At 40.0% G+C, this 24,533-nt stretch overlaps 1 protein-coding gene across 1 annotated transcript in view; it reads left to right on the forward strand.

Annotated features, from left to right (window-relative positions):
- Positions 1–24,533, forward strand: part of Sycp2l (synaptonemal complex protein 2 like) — a 111,048-nt gene that overhangs the window by 21,533 nt on the left and 64,982 nt on the right. Inside the window, exons 15-22 of the mRNA XM_047559289.1 lie at positions 458–503; positions 2,513–2,605; positions 2,689–2,749; positions 5,109–5,254; positions 6,925–7,018; positions 13,741–13,823; positions 22,991–23,138; positions 23,672–23,721. Of these exons, the coding sequence (XP_047415245.1) occupies positions 458–503; positions 2,513–2,605; positions 2,689–2,749; positions 5,109–5,254; positions 6,925–7,018; positions 13,741–13,823; positions 22,991–23,138; positions 23,672–23,721 (721 nt within the window). The remainder of the gene's footprint in view (positions 1–457; positions 504–2,512; positions 2,606–2,688; positions 2,750–5,108; positions 5,255–6,924; positions 7,019–13,740; positions 13,824–22,990; positions 23,139–23,671; positions 23,722–24,533) is intronic.

A 24,533-nucleotide genomic window follows, 5' to 3' on the forward strand; every position in this document is an offset into this window, starting at 1 on the left:
AATTGTCATTTTGTATTGCCAAACATGTCATGCTAAGTAACTGATGGGTACAGAGGCTGGGTGTTCTCATGGGAGAAGCGTTTCCTGTATAACATGGAGTCTTGGAGCAAAATGGAGTCTGTTTAGTCATTGCCCATATAGCCTGGCCTACAACATTTCCATGGAGCCAAATCTGTCAGTACGTCACAACTGGGGATATGTATATCATGGATGGTTATATCCTTGAGAGAATAATTGTTAAATTCACCCCTTTCTTTAGGATTCTTGCAGAACGATTTGGCTGAGTCACAGTACTACTAAACCTGGCTTACAGCTTGAGAGTAGATTTCCGTTTGCAGGGTTGGAACCCCTCCTGATCTTAGTGGGGACATCCTAGGTGTAGATTCTTATTGCAGGACATTTGTAGGTTGTGTGCATGTGCTCCATTCTTACTTTTTAATGGTGAGGTGTTTTGCAGGGTCTTTTCATTTCCGTGTATTGCTGCTTTTGCTGACGAGCATGAGGTATGTTTCTCTCTCTGGGGGTGATGAGGGTGATGTGCAAGGAAACCTGTAGTTAGGTTAGATTTGGTTATTACTCAGAAGGGCTTTATTCAAAGCTTGCCAACTTCTCTTAGTGATCTCAACTTTCAAACTGATCATGCTTTTCCATAACCAGTATGCGTGGCCAGTAAGCGTAGGGCTCTACTGTTAATACTGTGCAAGGGAATTTTAGGGTCCGTACTGTACATATGTCAATTACAGAAACCTTGTCTTATTTTGCCCTATTCATGGGTAACATTCTTTATGCCTGGACTTTCTCCTCTGCCTGATGCTTTCCTCTTTCCTGACCAGCTGAGACCATACTCCTTTTTCTCTACCTTGTCTTTGTATAAGGAACATCATATAAGCTACCCCTATAAAGAAAGTACCTTTATAGCACAAGCACTTGATAGTATATACTTTCTCTCTTGCTTTCTACCTTGTACTTCATAGCCAGGGTTGACCAGCTGCTTTTCATCCTTCTTCAGTCTCTAGAGGAACAAGTTCCTTCATGCACAAGGGCTCTGACCTACAGTATCTCATTTGCAGGGTGAAATCTTCAGGGGCCTTAGAACTTTGGCTCATCTAGGGATTCCAGGCTCCTTCTTTATAATGTCCTCATTAACAATTTCAAGTTCCAAACCCATGTTAGTCTTTTGAGCTGAACCCATGAACACACAATCCTTCTCTCTAGAACTGACGTTGGTAAGCTGATCCCTGTATCTGTTTGGCTTGTTTACCTCTGGTGATCTGAGGTTTCCTCTCTTCATTTGACTCTAAGACTTCCAAATTTCCATCAGGCCCTTTGTGCTGGCTTTGGGTGGCATAGATTGTGAGTACAGATCCTCATTCAGCTCTTTAGCCATTAGAGTGGGCATGCATGGTGATAAAATGTCCAAGCAATATTGTTTATTGGAAAAACAGGCTGTAGAATATTAAGTATAATGTTTGCCCCATCAATGGGGAATAAGAACTTTATATATACATAGGTTGAACATCCCTAACCCCAAAATTAGAAATGCTCCAAAATTTAAACTTAATCCCAGTGTGATCAAGTAGAAAATTCCACATCTGATTTCCTGTGACATAGTCAAAACACAGTGTACTAAAAATACTGTATAAAATGACCTATGCATGGGGTGTATATGATATGTAAATGAATTTTGTGCTTAAACTCAGATCCTGGGGAGATAGCTCAGTTGGTAGAGTGCTTGCCTTGTAAGCACAAGGCCCTGGGTTCAATCCCCAGCATCCAAAAAAAAAAAAAAAAAAAAAAAAAAAATCTATTAAACTCAGATCCTATCCCCAGGAAATCTCAATGTATACATGCAAATACTCCAAAATTTGAAAAGATATGAAATGCTTTGGATCCCAGGCATTTTGGATAAGGGCTACTCAACCTGAATTTCCTAATACTTGTCTACTAAACCCTGTGACAGAAACTGGAGAGGACAAAGGGATTGCCAATAGTGCCTATCGAAAGGTACCTATGGGAAGTTAGGAGGCAGGCACCACACTATTTGAATTTTTCTTCATTTTTACTATAAGCATATATTTTAACAATCAGTTAAAAATAATTTGAGCTCAAGTCTTTATTGTAGCACATGGTACCTTAGATGACAGATCACCACTCATATTTAATCACATCCCTTTTTCAAAAGTGTCCATCTATATGCACTGTGAATTGTTACTGCTTCACCATAGAACTAGCTTCTCCATTATTCTCACTAGGAAGAATTGTCTAGCTAGAGTCAACTGACATTTAAATGTCTATTAAATATGCAGAGGACAGGGATTTTATTGGGAATAGCTTGGTCATATAAAGCTGAGATCTTAGTTTGTATAAGACTAGTCAGGTAATAAAGAGGGCCCTAAAGTATTAGGATAGTGCTGTTCCAGGAAAAGCACAAGTTCTTTTTTTAATTAGTACTTTTTAATCTGACCCTGTAACATATTTTTTGTATATAATTTATGCTGAAATTCTTTTACAGATGAGAAAACCAGCAGATGAAAAATTAGAGAAATTTTGGATTGATTTCAACCTAGGAAGTCAGAGGGTAACTTTTTATATACACAATGCTGAGGTAAGGAGGCTTAATTCCCAGCCAGACCTACATGCTTGTATTAAATGTAGGTATCATGAGTTTCACCTGTTTACTTTCCCTAGAGTGCTCTGTGGGACCCGGTAAGAATTTTGAAGGAAGCAGTCATTAACTTCAGTGTTAAAGGTAAGATGATTTTTTAAACTCCTCCACTTGTAGCTCCGTATTTGTTTATATTTGCAGTATTTGTTAAGAACAGATGCCAATCACATCTTGGGACAGAGGAAAGGCTGTGTGGTACAGTTGAAGGCTCCCTGTGCTCAAGGCAAGGTCTCCCACAAATAGTATTGGTGACTTTGCTTTGTGACTTTGGGGTTCAACTGCTGGCCTAGTTTTTCCATTGCAAACATTAGTTACAGTTCCCACCAGATTAGAAGCAGAACTGTCACCAAGTGTGGTGGCCCATACCTGTAATCCCAGGAACTAGGGAGGCTGAGGCAGGAGGATTTTGAGTTCAAGGCCAGTCTCAGCAACTTAGGCCCCAAGCAACTTAGTGAGACCCTGTTTCAAAATAAAAATGACTAGGGATGTATCTCAGTGGTAAAGTGCCCCTGGGTTTAATCCCTGGAACCAAAAAATAAAGGCAGAACTAACGTGTAACTTTTCTAGAAGTTTCTATCAATATGTAATCCAGTGATTCCACTCTTAGGTATATCTGCAAAATAATTGAAAGAATGTTGCACCGTACACTTACGTTTATAGTTCCATTATGCACAACAGCTTAAAAAGTGAAAAATGTTACTGAAGAATGAGTGGTATAAAAGAAACAATCCCATCACATGCACATGTATTCCATAGTATTCTGCTTTAGAAAGCAGGGAAATTCTGATGCGTGCTACAGCATAGAGAAACCTTGCGGTCATTATGCCAAGTGACATAAGCCAATGTCAACATGACAAAATGCTGATTCCAACATATGAGGTATTGAATGCAATCATTCATGGAGAGAAAGTGGATTGGCACTTGTCAGGGGCTGTAGGAAGGGAGAAATGAATAGGAGTTTTTCAATGGACACCAAGTATGTTTTGCAAAGATGGAAAAAGTCCTGGAGATCCTGTTGTACAACAATGTGCATACGCTTAACACTTTGGTACCCTGAAAATGTTTATCTACCAGGTAAAAAATAAACAAATTAAAAAATACAAATGATTATGAAAATTTTATCTTGTGTAGGGTTTTTTCAGTCAGTTTTAAAAAATAGTTTTAGTGCCTGTCTTCCTCTCCACTGAGTCGCAATAACGACTGATCGACGAATTCACATACTTCTGTGACACTTTTTAAATACAAAGGGCCTCATGGTATTTTGAGGAAGTAGGTGTTTCCATATTTTATAGCTGAGAAAAATAGATTAACAAACTCTGCAAGCAAAGCTGATCTTGTGTACATAGACCTTTTGGCTGGGGAGTTGGCAACGTATATTGGAAGCTTGGCGTGGCCCTTGGTATTTCTTCTGACCTGCGTGTATTTGTGTTGATCCCCAAAGCCTGAATAGCTACTGTATTTTTGCAGATGATGGTTTTGAACCCCTTGGGCAGCAGGGTTTCAGAGCCTTTCTGTGCTGTGGTGGGTGGATGTCCAGTAAGGTCAATATTCGGGGGAGTTTGCTGAACTTGACTCTAGGCCAGCACTGTCCCATAGAAATAAAGCAATTTTCTCCTCCAAAACCAATTGCCTCTTGTCAGCAGTGCTGACAGGAGAGCCCAAGGAGGCTTCTGTTTGAGACCGTCTTCTCTCTGAAGCTCCCATGTCCTTTCTTTAAGAGGAGTCTGTTGAAATGAAGGTGGGTCATGCCATTTTGCATATTGGAAACAGTGGCTTTTATTTTGAATTTTAGAAATATGTGACGTTCCAGAGAGAGAGGGAAAAATACAGTGCTTAGTGTATTTAGAAGTAAAAAGCTTGTAGTATAAACAAGTCTCTTACACAATCCCAAAGAACCAAAGGCTGAATGTTTTCTGACATGTGGATGCTAATTCACAATAAGTGGGGGGATTAGAGGTAATTTGGACTAGACAGAGGGGAGGGGAGGGCACATGGGGGTAGGAATGATAGAATGAATCAGACACTATTGCCCTATGTGCACATATGACTACATGACCTGTGTAACTGTCATGTACAACCAGATGAATGAGAAGTTATACTCCATTTATATATCAATATATATATAAATCAAAATATATAAATATATACATATGTATCAAAATGCATTCTATTGTCACATATAACTAATTAGAACAAATAATGTGTTAAAATTCTCTTAAAACACTTCGAATTTCTTTGATAAAGTAAGCTACTTCCTATTGGTTGATCAACCAATTAATCATGTATGTCTATGTAAATAAAAATTTCAAAGTAATACGACTTTTCAACTTATTGCAGAGAAGTCTGGACACCTGGCAAATATCCCGGCACAATTATTGATTAATTATAAAATTTTAAGCCCTTTAGTATGCTGACGTACATGGTGTACCATATTTTTTGTTAGACACCGAGACGATAAAGATTTTCATGATTTACCTGAAGAAGCCCATGATCATCAGCAAGAAAGAGGTGATGAAAATAGAAATCCACTTTGATTTGCAGTTCAGCATATTACAGGCTGCTGTCCAAGCTTTGGGAGAAGACAAAGAGGTGGCAAGTTCCATTCTCTTACTCTTTGAAATTCTTGCAGTGCATCTTATGTCTCTTAATTTTCTTACTCGGGTTTTTAGAAATTGGTGTCCTTGTTGGGTTTTGATGTAAAGATTTGGTCCAGCAGAAGTTTGGTTGTTAGAAAGCCCTACGAACACAGTGGAGACCTCTGGATTCTGATCCCAGCTCTTCCTTCCCGCATGCTGTTGTCTTAGCTATCTAGGACACAGAGCCTCGTTGTACCTTGAAATGCTTCATTCTATCTTTTGCCAACAGTTGAAAGCTTTGCTGGGAGACATCATCTCCTCACCACGTTCTTCCTGGAGTTGTGGAGATATCCACTGGGCTTCCTGGCACTTCCTGCTCTCCCAGCTCGATCTGGCCCCAGGGAGAATCCTTAGGAGTAGGATTCTTAGGGCATTTCCCCAATCACTGTCTTGCCCTGTGGAAGTGGTCTATGCCTCTTCTAGGATGCTGTGGTTTCTATATCCTGACTTTAATGCTTCCTACGTGTGTACATGAACAAGAGCCTGTATCATGCTGGAAGGAAGGCAAGAAATCTGTGGCAAGACCTAAAATACTATAGTAATGGCCAACAGGACATTGAGAAGTCCCAGATCTGATGGGAGAAGTCTTGGGCCCACTTCCTTTTGGTTCGGGTTTTACATGTAGGCGTTTGACGTATGATGAAGGGCTCTGCAAATAGTTTCCGAAGGTCCTATGAAAAGATGATTTCACAGGAAAAAAATGAGAGTCAATCCCTTGATAAAAAGTACCCCTTCCATTCTATTATCTGATGAATGGGTCCAAGTTTACCTTTACTTATGGAAAAATATCCAAATACATGTTTCCACATTTTACAAAATGAATAAAATATTTTGGGAGGAGCATTATGGGTATGCATGGGATGAAGCCCCTGGAAGAGGAAAGGGTGGGATCTGAGGATCCTCCAGTGGGGCCTCACTCCAGACTCATTCCAAGGGACTCGACTCCCAAGGGAAACGGGGATTAGAAGATGCCAAGGGGCTTAGACTTGGAGAGAGAAAGGATATTGCTTCAGTTCATTCTCCATTGCTGCAACTGAGTACTGCAGACTGGTAATTGGTTAAAAAAAAAAGGGGAGGGGGGTTGGCTCCTGGTTCTGGAGGCTGAGGAGTCCAAGTGTGTGCAGGGGCCTCCACTCAGCCTCTGGTGAGGCCTTCCTGTTGCTTTCTAACATGGTGCAGGGCGTCATGAGGCAAGGTGGAGCAAGTGTGCTAGAGAGAACTCGTGTTTTTAGTAAAGTCACTCCTGTGATAACACATTGTTCATGCATGGGTCAATCCACGCATGAGGACAAAGCTCTTAAGATCCTACTTTCCAAAGGTTCCACCTTTCAACACTGTTGCTCTTGGAACCAGGTTTCTAATGCATGAAATTTGAAGGCACATTCAAACCATAGGCATCAGGAGAGGGGGGTGGAGAGCAGGGTGATGGTCAGTCAGCTGGTACTGGAGGGAGGGTGATGTAGAAAGCTGGAAATAGTAAGAAGATCCTTCAGGAGAGAGCAAACTGAAGATAGACTACTCCTAATTGATGTGCTGTGTTCTAAGCTTTTAAAGTTTTTTTTTCCTGCTTATTTTTAAGGCCACTGCTTTTAAAGGTCACGTGGCTTTTGGCTTGCATTTCAGATGTTACCCAAACGGACGAAAACATCCTCGGAACTTTTCAGTAAGTTTGAGGAAGAAGATGGCAAGATTCCCAATAGCGAAGAGAGAGCAACAGGTATTTTGAGAAATATCAATATTCTGACTCTGGATTTCTGTGAAGGCACTGACACCACCTTACTTGGAAGGAGTCACCAAAAACCTGTGGTTGGGTAGGTAGTAAGAGTTTGAAAGAAGAGCAGCCGGAAGCCTCCCATCATTCTGCATCTGATAGCCTCCCCTGGGGGTTGGCTAGAGTGGTAAGGAACAGACGCTGGGTGGCAAGAGGAGGGTCCCGTCCCACCCAGAGCCCCTCTCCCTTGAACTGCTTCCCACATGCCCACAGATTTCTTATTTGAGAATAATACCAATTACTGAGCAATACCCAACTACCAACCATAACCAGAGGACGGCGGTGGTGGCGGGGTGTGCGTTCCCCAGACAGCGTGGCAGCGCCGTGCAGTTATTTTATTTTTTTCAGTTGTTATTTTTTTTATTATTTTATTGTAAACAAATGGGATACATGTTGTTTCTCTGTACATGGCGTAAAGGCATACCATTTGTGTAATCATAAATCCACATAGGGTAATGTTGTTTGATTCATTCTGTTATTTTTCCCTTCCCCTCCCACCCCTCCCACCCCTCTTTTCCCTCTATACAGTCCTTCCTTCCTCCATTCTTGCCCCCCTCCCTAACCCTCACTCTAACACTAACCCCTCCCACCCTCCATTATGTGTCATCATCCACTTATTAGCGATATCATTTGTCGTTTGGTTTTTTGAGATTGGCTTATCTCACTTAGCATGATATTCTCCAATTTCATCCATTTGCCTGCAAATGCCATAATGTTATCATTCTTTATGGCTGAGTAATATTCCATTGTATATATATATACCACAGTTTCTTTATCCATTCATCAATTGAAGGACATCTAGGTTGGTTCCACAATCTGGCTATTGTGAACTGAGCAGCTATGAACACTGATGTGGCTGTATCTCTGTAATATGCTGATTTTAAGTCCTTTGGGTATAGTGGGATAGCTGGGTCAAATGGTGGTTCCATTCCAAGTTTTCTAAGGAGTCTCCACACTGCTTTCCAGAGTGGCTGCACTAATTTGCAACCCCACCAGCAATGTATGAGTGTACCTTTCTCCCCACATCCTCGCCAACACCTGTTGTTGCTTGTATTCTTGATAATCACCATTCTAATTGGGGTGAGATGGAATCTTAGGGTGGTTTTGATTTGCATTTCTCTTATTACTAGAGATGTTGAACATTTTTCCATATGTTTGTTGATTGCTTGTAGATCTTCTTCTGTGAAGTGTCTATTCATTTCCTTAGCCCATTTGTCGATTGGATTATTTGCATTCTTGGTGTAGAGATTTTTGAGTTCTTTATAGATTCTGGAGATTAGTGCTCTATCTGAAGTATGATTGGCAAAGATTTTCTCCCACTCTGTAGGCTCTTTCTTTGCATTGCTGATAGTTTCCTTTGCTGAGAGAAAGCTTTTTAGTTTGAATCTATCCCAGTTATTGATTCTTGCTTTTATTTCTTGTGCTATGGGAGTCCTGTTGAGAAAGTCTGGTCCTAAGCCGACATGTTGAAGATCTGGACCTACTTTTTCTTCTATAAGATGCAGGGTCTCTGGTCTGATTCTGAGGTCCTTAATCCATTTAGAGTTTAGTTTCGTGCATGGTGAGAGATATGGGTTTAGTTTCATTCTGTTGCACATGGATTTCCAATTCTCCTAGCACCATTTGTTGAAGAGGCTATCTTTTCTCCATTGCATATTTTTGGCCCCTTTGTCTAGTATGAGAAAATTGTATTTATTTGGGTTTGTGTCCGTGTCCTCTATTCTGTACCATTGATCCACCTTTCTATTTTGGTACCAATACCATGCTGTTTTTGTTACTATTGCTTTGTAGTAGAGTTGAAGATCTGGTATTGTGATACCCCCTGCTTCGCTCTTTCTACTGAGGATTGCTTTAGATATTCTGGGTTTTTTATTCTTCCAGATGAATTTCATAATTTCTTGCTCTATTTCTGTAAGGTACATCATTGGGATTTTAATTGGAATTGCATTGAATCTGTATAGCACTTTTGGTAGTATGGCCATTTTGACAATATTAATTCTTCCTATCCAAGAACATGGGAGATCTTTCCATCTTCTGAGGTTTTCTTTAATTTCTTTCTTTAGTGTTCTGTAGTTCTCACTGTAGAGGTCTTTCACCTCTTTTGTGAGATTGATTCCCAAGTATTTTATTTTTTTTTTTGAAGCTATTGTGAATGGGGTAGTTTTCCTAACTTCTCTTTCTGAAGATTCATCGCTTATGTATAAAAATGCCTTAGATTTATGTGCATTGATCTTATATCCCGCTACTTTACTGAATTCACTTATAAGATCTAAAAGTTTTCTGGTGGAATTTCCTGGTTCCTCTAAGTATATAATCATATCATCAGCAAACAGGGATAGTTTGAGTTCTTCTTTTCCAATTCGTATCCCTTTAATTTCTTAGGACTGTCTAATTGCTCTGGCTAGAGTTTCAAGGACGATATTGAAAAGAAGTGGTGAAAGAGGGCATCCCTGCCTTGTTCCAGTTTTAAGGGGGAATGCTTTCAGTTTTTCACCATTTAGAATGATATTAGCCATGGGCTTAGCATAGATGGCCTTTACAATGTTAAGGAATTTTCCCACTATCCCTATTTTTTCTAGTGTTTTGAGCATGAAGGGGTGCTGTATTTTATCAAATGCTTTTTCTGCATCTATTGAAATAATCATGTGATTCTTGACTTTAAGTCTATTGATATGGTGAATGACATTTATTGATTTCCTGATGTTGAACCAACCTTGCATCCCTGGGATGAAACCCACTTGATCATGGTGCACTATCTTTTTAATATGTTTTTGTATGCAATTTGCTAAAATTTTGTTGAATTTTTGCGTCGATGTTCATTAAGGATATTGGTCTGAAATTTTCTTTCCTCGATGTGTCTCTGTCTGGTTTAGGTATCAGGATGATATTGGCTTCATAGAACGAGTTTGGGAGGGTTCCCTCCTCTTCTATTTTATGGAATACTTTGAGAAGTATTGGAATGAGCTCTTCTTTAAAGGTTTTGTAGAACTCGGCTGAAAACCCATCTGGTCCTGGACTTTTCTTTGTTGGTAGGCTTTTGATGACTTCTTCTATTTCATTACTTGAAATTGGTCTATTTAAATAGTGTATTTCCTCCTCGTTCAGTTTAGGCAATTCATATGTCTCTAGAAACCTGTTGATGTCTTCGAAATTTTCTATTTTGTTGGAGTATAGATTTTCAAAATAGCCTCTAATTATGTTTTGTATTTCAGTCGTGTCTGTTGTGATATTTCCTTGTTTATTCTGAATTTTAGTAATTTGGGTTTTCTCTCGTCTTCTCTTTGTTAGTGTGACTAAAGGTTTATCAATTTTGTTTATTTTTTCGAAGAACCAACTATTTATTAATTTTTTGTATTGTTTCTTTTGTTTCAATTTCGTTGATTTCAGCTCTGAGTTTAACTATTTCCTGTCTTCTACTACTTTTGGTGTTGGTCTGTTCTTCTTTTTCTAGGGCTTTGAGCTGTAGTGTTAGGTTGTTTATTTGTTGAGTTTTACTTTTATTAAATGCGCTCCATGAAATAAATTTTCCTCTAAGTACTGCTTTCAAAGTGTCCCAGAGATTTTGACATGACGTTTCTTTGTTCTCATTTACCTCTAAGAATTTTTTAATTTCCTTCCTAATATCTTCTGTTATCCATTCATCATATAATAGCATATTGTTTAATCTCCAGGTGTTGGAGCAGTTTCTGTTTTTTACTCTTTCATTTATTTCTAACTTCAATCCATTATGATCTGATAGAATACAAGGTAGTGTCTCTATCTTCTTGTAATTGCTAACATTAGCTTTGTGGCATAAAATATGATCTATTTTAGAGAAGGATCCATGTGCTGCTGAGAAGAAAGTGTATTCGCTCTTGGTTGGATGGTATGTTCTACAAATGTCTGTTAAGTTCTAAATTATTGATTGTGTTATTGAGATCTACGGTTTCTTTGTTCAATCTTTTTTTGGAAGATCTGTCCAGTGGTGAGAGAGGCGTGTTAAAATCACCTAGTATTATTGTGTTATGGTCTATTTGGTTTCTAAAATTGAGAAGGATTTGTTTAACATACATGGATGAGCCACTGTTTGGGGCATAGATGTTTATGATTATTATATCTTGCTGATTTATGCTTCCCTTAAGCAGTATGAAATGTCCTTCTTTATCCCTTCTGACTAACATTGGCTTGAAGTCCACATTATCTGAAATGAGGATGGATACTCCAGCTTTTTTGCTGAGTCATGTGCATGGTATGTTTTTCCCCATCCTTTCACCTTTAGTCTATGGGTATCTCTTTCTATGAGGTGAGTCTCTTGCAGGCAACATATTGTTGGATCTTTCTTTTTAATCCAATCTGCCAGTCTGTGTCTTTTGATTGATGAATTCAGGCCATTAACATTCAGGGTTATTACTGAGATATGATTTGTATTCCCGGTCATTTGGTTCATATTTAAAATTTTATTTATTTATTTATTTATTTTTTGACACATCTTGGTTCCTCCTTTATTTGACAGTTCCTTTAGGATAATTCCTCCCTTTGCTGATTTGCTTCTTTGTTTTTTATCTCTTCCTCATGAAATATTTTGCTGAGAATGTTCTGTAATGCTGGCTTTCTTTTTGTAAATTCTTTTCGCTTTTGTTTATCATGGAATGATTTTATTTCATCATCAAATTTGAAGGTAAGTTTTGCTGGGTGTAAGATTCTTGGTTGGCATCCATTTTCTTTCAGAGCTTGAAAAATGTTGTTCCAGGCCCTTCTAGCTTTTAGGGTCTGGATTGAAAAATCTGCTGATATCCGTATTGGTTTCCCCCTGAATGTAATTTGGTTCTTTTCTCTCACAGCCTTTAAAATTCTGTCTTTATTTTGTATGTTCAATATTTTCATTATAATGTGCCTTGGTGTGGGTCTGTTGTAATTTTGTGTATTGGGAGTCCTATAAGCCTCTTGGACTTGATTTTCCATTTCATTTTTCAGATTTGGGAAATTTTCTGATATTATTTCATTGAATAGATTGTTCATTCCTTTGGTTTGTTTCTCTAAGCCTTCCTCAATCCCAATAATTCTCAAATTTGGCCTTTTCATGATATCCCATAGTTCTTGCAGATTCTGTTCATGATTTCTTACCATCTTCTCTGTTTATTCAACTTTGTTTTTGAGGTTAAATATTTTGTCTTCAATATCTGAAGTTCTGTCTTCCAGGTGTTCTATCCTATTGGTTATGCTTTCTATGGAGTTCTTAATTTGGTTTATTGTTTCCTTCATTTCAAGGATTTCAGTTTGTTTTTTTTTTTCAATATCTCTAACTCTTTATTGAAATGATGTTTTGCTTCCTGAATTTGCTCTGTTAACTGTCGATTGGTGCGATCATTCAATGCCTGCATTTGCTCTTTCATCTCATCTTTTGCTTCCCTTATCATTTCAATTATGTACATTCTGAACTTCCTTTCTGTCATTTCTTCTGCCATGCTGTCATTGGATTCTATTGATGTAACATCTAGATTTGTTTGGGGCATTTTCTTCCCTTGTTTTCTCATATTCAGGAATCAGTGGGTCATTAAGATATTGCGGATTTCCTCTATTGACTTATAATGCCCCTGAAGATTGCTAGTATATCCCCTCTTATCCTTCAGTAGCCTGCAGTCTTGGAGGAAGTTGAAAATGCGGTGCTCCACAAGGAAGCTGCCTCTCTAGGGGTGGTGACCCTCAGGTGGGGTATATTCCCTGATAGTGGGCAGAGGTGCCTCCACTTGTTGACCAATGGTCATCCAAAGGGGAACTAGGCTGCGGGCTGAGGCAAGGCCTGTTTGTGCCTGTGTCTCTGGTTTTACCGTCCTTGTGGGAAAACCTCACCCGGTGGGGAAGACTCACCCAGTGGGGAGGTCTCACTGGTCAGTTCCCCTCCTAGAGGTTCCCCTCAATCTACAACTACCGCCTGGGCTGGGCTGTCTTCCTCTGCAACGTTCCCAGGGGCCCCGACCTACCTCCTGGGCCTGGGAGCCTCACCCTTCACAGATGAGTCTCCTTAGGCTGCTTCTCCTCAGAGAATCTGCCCGCAGTCCTGGAACCTTCGCTCCGCCCCTAAGCATGTCTCTGTGCGGTTCTTCCACCAAGAAGCCACCTAGCTCCTGGGACCCTGCTCTGCACCTAATCGCCTGGCTATGCGGCCCCTCCTCTGAGCCGCCACCTGGAGCCCCATACAATAGCTCCGAGACCCAGAGACCCGCCACACACCTCCTCCTCCAGACAGCCGCCCGGTGTTCCAACGCGGTCACTAGTAGTTCAAGCAACTCATTTCGCGTCTCCTCCTCCCGCCAACAGCCCGTAGCCCTAGGCAGTCACTCCGAGTCCAAGTGACCCACCCTGTTCCTCCTCCTCGGGGTAGCCCCCCGGGTGTTAAGGAGTGGTCGCTTTGAATCCAAACAACTCACCACTCGCCTCCTCCTCTGGCAACTGCCTGTGGCTCTGATGCAGTCCCTCCTAGACCAAGTGACCCGCTGCGCTCCTCCTCTTCCTCCGGGCAACCCCCCGGTGTTCAGGAGCGTTCGTTCTGAGTCCAAACAGCTCGCCATGCAGCTCCTCCTCAGGCAGCCGCCCGGAGCCCCAGTGGTTGCTCCGAGTCCAAGCGCTGTGCTGAGCCGCCTCCTCTACCTCAGTTGTTATTTTAAACGTTCTTTTCTCCACATGTGTAGAGCCTGCTGAGGAATCTGCCAACCCGTCTGAGCGCATGAGTGCTGGAGATGACCATCACCTAAAGGACCAGTTGGAGCCTCCCGTGAGTACAGACAGCTGGGAATAAGGTTCTGATTTGTGACCAGAAGGAAGCTGGCAGTGGTTACTGTGTCTCCTGAGGTGTAGGCTGTTTTCTCCTGGTCAACCATCTCCCTCTAGATGATTGTGTCTGCTGAGTTTGTCTATTCTCTCCTTCCGCTCAACTCGGCTCTCCCAAGAAAGGCATTTCTCCACTGGCCTCTGCCTGATTCAATCATTTGGGACCTGGAGACTAGTGTCTGGAAATAATGTAGAGAAAAGAAGGCTGAGGTTTGGAGTCAGATGTGGTCTTCACTTACGAGCTGTAAGAACTTGGACAAGTTAACTAATATCATAGCTCTTGGGGCATCCCATCCATAAAATGAAGGTAATAGTGAGTTCATAGGTGTGGCCTTCCTGGGATTTAAAACCGGGTCTAAGTTACAGCTAGATAGGACCAGGAGTTTCCATGGGCTGGTTGGCAGTAGGATGACTATGGAGAGCAGTGTACATTTCAAAGGTCCCGAAGAAAGGTTTCGAATGTTTTCACCATAAAGAAATAGTGTTTGAGGAGGTGTGTTTAACCAGCTCTAAACATTACCCACTGTCTACATGAATCAAAACAGCAGATGATACACCATTGATATGCATATTTTAAGTGTTTTAATGTGCCAGTTAAAAAAGTAAATTTGGAAAGGATGTAATGGAGTACCTGCTTTGTATCTTTAGGTATTTAGTTCATTCCTCATTTTCTTACATGAATGTATCACACAGAAGTATGATAGAGTCATACAACAAAACAACAAAGAAAACCCAGGGACTCTTTTCCCAGATAAACTGCCATCTTTTAAGTAGTCTTCTTGGGAAACCGTGCACATGTCCCAACACCTGGTGCTGTCTTCCTGTTTCGTATGTACTGTTTCTTTGGTAGTGGCAGATTCTTTACTGTGATTGGATAGGACCTTTTGGAAGAGCCAACTGTCATTGGGAGCCACATTTAATGAATAAAGAGTCTGATGTTCAGTTGATATGCTCCTCTTAAGAGGCGTGGGTGGTTTCAATAGACTTTCAAAAGGGGGGCTTCAGAGATACCATAACTGGTTTTGTTTTTTTTCCTGCAGCATAAAAATACAGCTGATATTTCACCCAAGAAACTGAAACCAGATGACACACAACAAGGTCTGATGTCTTATCTGTCATAAATAAGAGCTAAGGGATATATTTACATGTTTATTCAAGGTGTTTAACCATTTTCGTTTTTACTTTTTCTCGTTAGAAGTTACCTCAAAACATGAGTATTCTTCAGATGCACCAGAACCATCTGTTCCAATTCAGGCTCCTAAATTAGACAACAAATCTAGGTAAGTGATTTTCCTTTTAAGTTTTATTGTTTTATTTATTTATTTATTTATTTTTATTATTATTGTATACAAATGGGATACATGTTGTTTCTCTATTTGTACATGGAGTCAAGGCATACCATTTGTGTAATCATACGTTTACATAGGGCAATGATGTTTGATTCATTATTTTTTTCCCTTCCCCCCACCCCTCCCACCCCTCTTTTCCCTCTATACAGTCCTTCTTTCCTTCATTCTTACCACACTCCTTATCTCTAACCCTAAACCTAATGCTAACCCCTCCCACCCCCCATTATATGTCCTCATCCGCTTATCAGCGAGATCATTCGTCCTTTAGTTTTTTGAGATTGGCTTATCTCACTTAGCATGATATTCTCCAATTTCATCCATTTGCTTGCAAATGCCATAATTTAGTTTTATTGTTTTAAATAGACACATACTAATAGTGCATATTGAGATATAGTGATATTTCTATACATGCATCTATCATGGAATGATCAAGTTGTGGTATTTCACATATGCACATAAAACATTTTACCACTTTTCAGTGAGAACATTCAGAAACCTCTTGTAGTTATTTTGAAATATGCAGGACAATATTAACTATTGGCACCCTACTGTGCTGTAGACTATCGCGTTCCCTCTGCCCGCAGAGAGAGACACGACAAACGTCTGAAGCTTTGGAAGTATATTGCGTACAGTCTTCCTTTCTTTCCTTCTTATCTATCCCTTTTTCTCGCTCTCTTTCCCTCTCCTGCACTTCACTCTTCTCCCGCTCGGCTCTTGCCTGCTCCGGCCGCTTTGTTTCTCCCACTCGGCTCACACCCGCTTGCACGCCTCTATTCCCAGCTTCTACTCCTACTCTCAGTTTCTTCTCTCTTTTCTTTCTCTTGCTCTCTTTCCCTCCGCTTAACTCTCGCCTGCGCCGGTCGTTCCGCTTCTCCGCTTCTACCCCTACTCTCAGCCTCTTCTCTCAGCTTCTTCTCTCAGCTTCTCTCAGCTTCTTCTCTCAGCTTCTTCTCTCAGCTTCTGCCCTCAGCTTCTGCTCTCAGCTTCTGCTCCTACTCCCAGCTTCTTCTGCTACTCCCCCGCCCATCAAGCTTATATACACCTCAACCAATCAGGGGAGAGCACACGAGGTAAACGCGCGGACAGCTGCAGGTGTAGAATAGGTAAACGAGGGGGGCATGCTCTAATCACATCGTTAACTAGCCAATCATTGGAATTCGCTGGTTGTTTACTGTATAGCTGGCCGCTTTTGGCTCAGCGTCAGGCGCCATCTTGACTGTGCTCAAGGCTGGGGGTCCTGGAAACCCCGACAGTAGACTTCAGAATATATTCCTTATATTAGCTGTAGTTTTGATCAGTTTCTCCCCACATCTCCTTCCCTTCACCCACAGCCTCTGGCGACCATCATTCTAATCTCTACTTCCATGAGTTTGGTGGTTTTAGACTCCACATGTGAGATCAGCAGTATTTATCTTTCTCTGCTAGGTTTGTTTCACTTAACAGAACGTCCTCCATGTTTTGAAAATAATAAGATTTCATCTTTTTGTGACTGAATAGTATTCCACTGTGTACATACACCACATTTTCTTCATCTTTTCACCTCTGGATGGACACAGGTTGATTCCACATCTTGGCAATTACGAAACTAAAAACCGTGCAGATCATTGTATGCGAATACTGCAAGTTGACAGTCTAGGTTTTGCTGTTTCCTGCCTCTGGTCTCCTCATCCCCTGGGAGAAAGCATTGTATGAAGTTTTCTGTTGAACAGTTGAAGTTGGCAGAATCTCCTGAACCTGTGGACCTCTGCTGTTATCTCTAGGTTGTCTTTGATGTAATTTTCTGCAGCAAAACATTGAATTTGAGAATAAAAAACACTTCATACAAAAATCATTTTCACTAATAACAAAAATTGAAATAAAAGGGCAATATAATTTACAATAATAAACATTATGACATACTTAAGGATTAGTTTAACAAAAGATTATTTTTGCCTTTTTTTTTTTTTTTTTTTTTAAATTAGCGGATTTAACCCACTGAGCCACATCCCCAACCTTTTTATTTTTTATTGTGAGTCAGGGTCTCACTAAGTTGCTGAGGCTGGCTTCAAAGTTGTGATCCTCCTGCCTCAGCCTTTCAAGCCACTGGATTACAGGGGTGTACCATTATGCCTGGTGACAAAAGATAACCTCACAAGCAGAGAACTACAGGATGCTGAGAGGGTTAAGGAGGATGTAAGTAGAGATAGGTACTGTGTTCATGAGATGAAAAACTCAAGATGCAAGTTCTTCCCAAGTTGCTCTATGGAGCCAATATAATACCTGATGAAAATCCCAGTAGTCTTTAAAAAAAATTAGCAAACTATTTCTGAATTTCATATGAACTTTTAGAGAACTTGGTGAACAAAAACAAATTCCAAAAAGAGAAAAAGTGGAAGGAGGGCTCACCCTACCTGCTTTCAAGATTTACTAAAAATTCAGAGTGCAGTATTAGCATGAAGATAGGTAAATAAAACAGACAAGTCCAGAAATACTCTGAATATACTATGACAGAAATGCAAAGACAAAAGGGTAGGTGTTTCGACAAATGGGACTATAACAGTTGAATTCTGTAAGAAAATAAATGACCTTTCTTCATCACCTTCCACAGATCATAGACCTATATGTAAAGCCCATTGAAAGGGAAATATTTAAAAGCATCTTTAATCTTTAGACTAAGATTTACAAGATAACACAAATACACAGTCCATACAAAAACAAATTGGTGGATTGTAATTCATCAGTGTAAAGTTGGCTCTTCACCAGCCACTGCTGGAAGAAGCAATAAACAAGCCACACTCTTGAGGAAGGTATTTGTAAAGGACTGGTGTTTGAAATATACCAATTCTCAAACTTCAGTAGTAAAACTACAACTCAATAAAAATAGAGGCAGAAGTTTTAAATGGCTATTTCACCAAGGAAAATGCATAGCAGATAAGCAGATGGGAAGGAAGTTGTTCAACATTAATTATGTTCAACATAATTAATGTTCAATCAAAGCTGTAAGATGCACTGCACATCTTTTAGAATGGCTGTCTGTACCATGAGTCTGTGATTATGCAGGCTACTGGAACTTTAATACATTGCTGGTTATTTCCTAAAATATTATATACTCACCATGTGGCCCAGGTATTCCAATCCTAGGTGTTTTCCCAAGAAATACGTTAGCATATGTCCATGCAAAGGAATGTAAAGGAGTGTTTATGATGGCTTTCTTCGTAATAGCTCCAAATTAGAAACTTGGATGTCTTCAATAGATAATGTGTACCAATATGTGTTTATCCATTTATCTCTCACCCAAAAGGTCTGGACCAAAAGTGTTTCATACTTCAGAATTCTGGATATTAGAATATTTGGTATACATAATGAGGTATTCTGGGGATGGAATCCAAAGTCTAAACACAAATTTATTTTTCACATAAAACTTTTACATATATCCTGAAGGTAATCTTGCTCAATATTCTTAGCACACTGGTGTTTTGACTACCACCTGTCACTTGAGGGCAAGTGTGGAATTGTCCACCTGTAGCATCATACTGGCACTCATTTTTGGATTTTGGAGCATTTGGGTTTCCAGATTAGGAATCTCTGCCTGTATGACCACGTAATGGAATGCTATGCAGAAATGAAGAAATGAACTATTGACATGAATGTGACATGAAGGACTCTCAATTATGCCCAGTGAAAGATGTGAGAAAATGTACATACTGTGTGATTCCATTTATGTGAAATTCTAGAATACGCACACTAAGGGCAACAGATAGGTGGTGGGCTGGAAATGATGGTGCATTTGCAATGCTGCACAGCAGGTCTCCAGAATGTACTCATTTTGAATAATTGGAACTAAAAATACCTATTTAATAGGAGCTCTGCTTTCCCCTTCTCCCTAGCCCTTGGCAACTGCTATTCTGTTTCTATAAGTGCAACTATTTTGGATACCTTGTATATTTGGAATTGTGTAGTATTTGTGCTTTGGTGACTGGCTTATCTTAATGTAAACTTTTCCATGTTCATGCATACCATTATGTGTGGCAGGATTTCCTTTTTTAAAGCTAAGCACTATTGGTGCGTGTGTGTATGTATGCCACAGTTTCTTTATCCATGTTATCCTCATGGATATTTAGGTTGTTTACAAACTGTTAGCTTTATGTTGTTGAAATAAATGCCTGAGATTTTTCAACTTAAAGACAAAGGTTTATTTTGGCTCACAGTTAAGAATTTACAGCCAATGGTTGGTTGACTTTATTGCTTTTGGGCCTGTGGCAAAGCAGTACATCGTGGCAGAGCATGCAGCAGAGGACAGCTGCTCACTTCATGGTGACTGGGGAGCAAGAGAGAAAGGGAGGGGCTGCCCCCAGTGACCTAACTTCCTCCCGGTGGGTCCCACCTCTAGAAGATTCTACCACATCCCAAGCACTGCAGGACATTGAGCAAGGCTTTAACATGTGGGTCTTTGCTGGACATTTATCCAAACCATCTACCCTGGCTATTGTGACTTACACTACAGTGAACATTCAAGTGCAGACACTTCCTCCCCTTGCTCCCCTTTCTGATCCCAGTACCTTTTGGATGTGTACCTTGTAGGATTGCTGAATTACTTGAGTTTTATTTTGGGAAGGGGAGATACCTCTATGATTTTCCATAGCAGCAGGCCCTCTTTATTCCCATCATTATTTTACAAGGGTTCCGATTGTTGCTTTACCTGCTAACACGTATCTGTAAAATAAAAATAGACCATCGGTCTGATAAGTGGTAAATCGTCAAAATAGAAGGAACTCCAACAACTCAATAACTACTAACAATAACCCAAGTAAAAAGTGCAGAAAAGACATAAATACGCATTTTTCCAAAGAAGATCTATGAATGGACAATAGACAGATGGGAAGAAGCTCGATGTGCACCATCTCTAATGACAAAGGGAGGCTTCTGTTGACAGCACCCCAGGGGGTTTTCGGGGGGGGGGGGCACGCTGGAGGAATACTTCTCAGCCTTCCTGCTGGCTGGCCCCTTGCCAGTCCTGCTCAGTCTGCCTTTTCTCTGTATGCTTCAAAGGGGCTCAAAGAAGTTTATTTTCTTGTAAATAGTCATCATCTTCCAGGGAATCGATGTGAAGACTGCAAAATAGAAGGCTGTTTGCAGAATAGGTGCTTCTGATGCACCGGGTTCAGGATCAGGCAAAGGGCACTGGAAGAAGGAAAGCGTGAGGGAAGGAAGAGGGTGATGGTCATACTCGTTCCATTCACCGGATGTATTTTATTTTAGGGAAGATCCTGCTTCGGGCAGTAGCAGAAAGCAAAGGAGAAGGATGTTGGTAATGCAATACTTTTAATAATTTAAAGTAATACCTCCCAGGTCTGTTACTTGCATACCACTACAAAACGTGCTATAGCACTTATTCCTGGTGATGTGTTTTTCTGAATTATCTTAAATTTGTTTTTAAAGGAATTATTTCAATTTTAAATGGAAAAGCAGTGTTCTAAAAAATAGCAAGTAAGTAGAAATTGAAATCACCATGTTAACCTGTGGACTCTGGAAAGGCACATCTGTCATGTCTAAGATAATCTAGTTTGATGGGCTCATTTATCCATTCAATCAAAAAACTCAGCAGAAGGTAACATTTGCATATTACATTCTCATGGTTGGCAAATACATAATAAAAAAATTGAGGCAGACTTCTTCCTTCAGGCCTTTGCCACTGTAGCAAGTGCTCATTTAGCTGCAGAGCCTACTTGTCTTAGCTAAGAGATGGCAACTTTCTCTGTTCCAAAGGGAAAGCATCAGGTGAGAGTGATACTTCCATGGCAACCAGCGCTTAAACTCACAGCCAGAGAGTTCTATTCAAAATGCACAGTGGGGGCTTCCCCTCCTAAAACTTTTAACCTTTTCCCCTAAATTGCATTAGGCCCATTCTTGCTTTTTGTTATTAAAAAAAAAAAAAAAAAAAAAGTATTGAGCACTCAAAACTTACCCTGAGTAGATCAGACCTGGGTGATGTTTGAGTCAGTGTTGGTCAGTGACATGGCTTAATGTCTGTGTGTGCCAATGACACCTGTCCATATATCAACACTGGTGGCCCTTTTGGGAAGCACAGTGATGTGTGTGGTCCATGTACTTTAAAAAAAAAAAGGGTAAAGAGGAAGATGCAAAATAAGCCTGGCTCTCAAAGGTTCCTATTAGACATTGCCTTCTCTAATCAGCATAAGTGTTTGTCAGTGGATGAATGGCTAAAGTGTAGTGTATATACACAACAAAGTACTGTTCACCCTCCAGGAGGGAAATTCTGTCACACATGAGTATGAGAACCTTACGTTAAGTGAAATAAGCCAGGCTCAGACTGACACATCCTGCATGGCCTCACATGGAATTTTAAAAAGTCAAATTCATGGAGATAGGAAAATTACACTTATCAGGGGCTGGCAGTTTGGGGAGATACTGATCAAAGGGTACAAAATTTCAGTTAGATAAAAGTGGGTCTGTTATACATCAAAATGACTATAGTTAATAGCAATTCAAGTACACTATTGTTGGAGTAGGTTTTAGAGACTTATTTTTAAAAAGTTTGTGAGGTTATATATATGCTAATTAGATTTTAACTCTTCCACTAGAGCATATACGTACATCAAAACATCATGTGGTACACCAGACATATATATGATTTTTGTTAAAGAATGACCTCTACAAAATGCTGAAATATAAAACATTTTAAAGGAGGGGTAATTGGGTCTTAAAAATGAATTCATTTGACAACTAACCACCCACCCTGTGCCATGCTGGTGATATCATAAGTGACATTTGTCCAATCCTAATCTGGTGGTGGCCTGGGGAGATTCTGCATTGTGGTCATTTGATACAGTGAGTATGTCCTTAGGTGGATGTATTTACTGTTTAAAACTGAGATACTAGGGCTGGGGATATAGCTTAGTTGGTAGGGTGCTTGCCTTGCAAGCACTAGGCCCTGGGTTCAATCCTCAGCACCACAAAAAAAAAAAAAAAAAAAAAAAAAAAAAAAAACTGAGTTACTTTTTACCACCCCATATGTTGGGATTCTTCAGAACCCCCCTCACCTGAAATGAGAATTGTTTCTCTAGCTGAGTGGCAGGTACCTGGAAAAACAGAACAGTTGGGGATAGAGCCCCTGGAGGTGCCCAACACTGAGCTCTCATATAGGGTGGGATTTTTCTGTTAAAATCTACACCAACCCTATTTTAAAACAGAGCTTAAACATATTTTCATCATAGCATGTATTTTAAAAGTTCAAAAACCAAAAAAGCTTTTAAACATAATTATCAAAGTACAGTTGAATTACCCACTAGAATAGATTAAATTTTTTAAAATCACTGATCTTTTATAGTCTAGTCTTGGTTTCAAAATGCTTTGTTTTAAATAGAAATGATCCTCCTGGTTGGTTTCAGTTCTTCTAAGGCATGTCTTTGCAAAAAAAAAAAAATTGCATTTACTTTGTTTTGTCATTTGAGGTCATGCTTTGAGGTTGGTCAATATTCGGTGCATTTGCTTTTGAACTGCTAACGTCTCTTCAAGTGCAGATACTTGATGAAAAATTATGTGTCATCCTTCACAAGAGCAGCGTGGTTGGGAATGCTAATGGAATAATTTTCTCCCTTTTCTTCTGCCCATTTTTATGATGGGAGGAAGACAAGTCTTAGAGAAGGAGTTCCTTCTCTTGTACCTAATCTTAATGTTTAATATGTGTGTAGCAATATAATTAACTGTACGTTAGTGGCACTGGCTCCCTTTACCAGTTACCTAGCATCTGTGTTTGTAAAAGTTTAATTACAGGGAACACCTTTTCTCTGAGAGTTATCAAGATTCAAGTTCTTCTACCAGTGAACAATCTTGGACCAGTAACCAAAAAAGGAAATCCCTGAAACCATATCCTAATAGAAGAAAGACTAGAGTCAGAAGCAGCTTAAGAGGTACATTTGCTTGTCATCTTTTGGGTCACTTCTCGGATAAAACGGCAAGTATTGATTTTTTCAGAGTGGGGGATGGTAACAAAGAAATACGGTTATTGGCCCCTCGTTTTACAATGACAGCAGAAAGGCAAAATATATGTACATGAAACAGAAGAATCTGGAATCAACCAGCAATTGTTAAATAAGAGTCACAGATTGAGGAGTTCAGATGGGAGGAACCTCATAAGAGCTAGTGCCATCTTCAAGTAAGAGATGGGTAGGACTCAAGCTAACCCCTGGGAAAGGAGTGGGATGTGAAGAACTGGGAAGCGGAAGTATTTTTAGATAAATTACTAAGATGCAACAAGGAAGTGAGGGTGATGTTCAGGGACGGTGCTTGGAGCAGGTGTTCACACTGAGTGGTGAGGAACAAAGTGGAATCATTGCTCAGAAGTGGGAATCATTTCTAGCGTTGGCAGGTGAAATTAGAAATGGACCTCTCTGTCTTGTAATTAAATGTACCTACTGTATGCTTATTTTCTTTGGTTCTCTAGTCTTGCCACGTTTCCCTTTCAGTAGTGGCAGTGACCGTGAGAAAGATCAGGTAAGTAAATTGTGTTGGACTGCTCCGGGCCCTAATGGGTTAAACTACATTTCCTCAAAATATTCTAGCAATGGAAGAATAATGAACCAGTGGTTTGCTGCTGTGTCCATTTCTGTCAATAGAAACCCTAAGAATCACAGTGGTACACACAGCTGTAATCCCAGCTACTTAGGAGGCTGAGGCAGAAGGATCACAAGTTTGAGGACAGCCAGGCCAGCTTAGCAAGACCCTCCCTCAATAGAAAAGAAGGGCTGGGCATGCCACACAGTGGTAGAGTGCACCTGTGTTAAATCCTGAGTACGGCAAACAAAACAAAAACCTATAAGACTTTCAAACATTTAGTATGAAACTTAGGATCTTTTTTCATTGTTTCCAAAGATCATTGAAGAATATTATGCAGGATGCTAAAAATCTTGGCTATTCTGATTTCCCACAAATACATGCTCTTGAGAATTTGTTTTGAAATAAATTTGGTTTAATTCTTCCTTTAGTTTTTAGTTCTTCTAAAACTTTTAATAATATCAGCATTCAAATCTTCATTTTTGCAAGTGGTTCACATATCTTCAGCTTATGTAGATATTGAATAAACCCTGGAGGTTTTTAAATTTCCCTTCACTTTTCCTTGTTTTTTATCCAAGGAGTTAAGAGTATGTATGCCAGTGCCCTCCAAATTCAAAGCCAAATTTTGCCACTTATCAACTGAGTTATTTGCTTGGTGGTTGGTTTTTGTCATGAGATGTGAATAGATTAGAGTACGTGACCAAGCATATAAGGGTTTTACAGGAGACAGCTGTGATTGAGGCATGGATGGC

The sequence above is a fragment of the Sciurus carolinensis genome, chromosome 7 (assembly GCF_902686445.1).
Source record: "Sciurus carolinensis chromosome 7, mSciCar1.2, whole genome shotgun sequence".
NCBI classification, from domain to species: domain Eukaryota; kingdom Metazoa; phylum Chordata; class Mammalia; order Rodentia; family Sciuridae; genus Sciurus; species Sciurus carolinensis.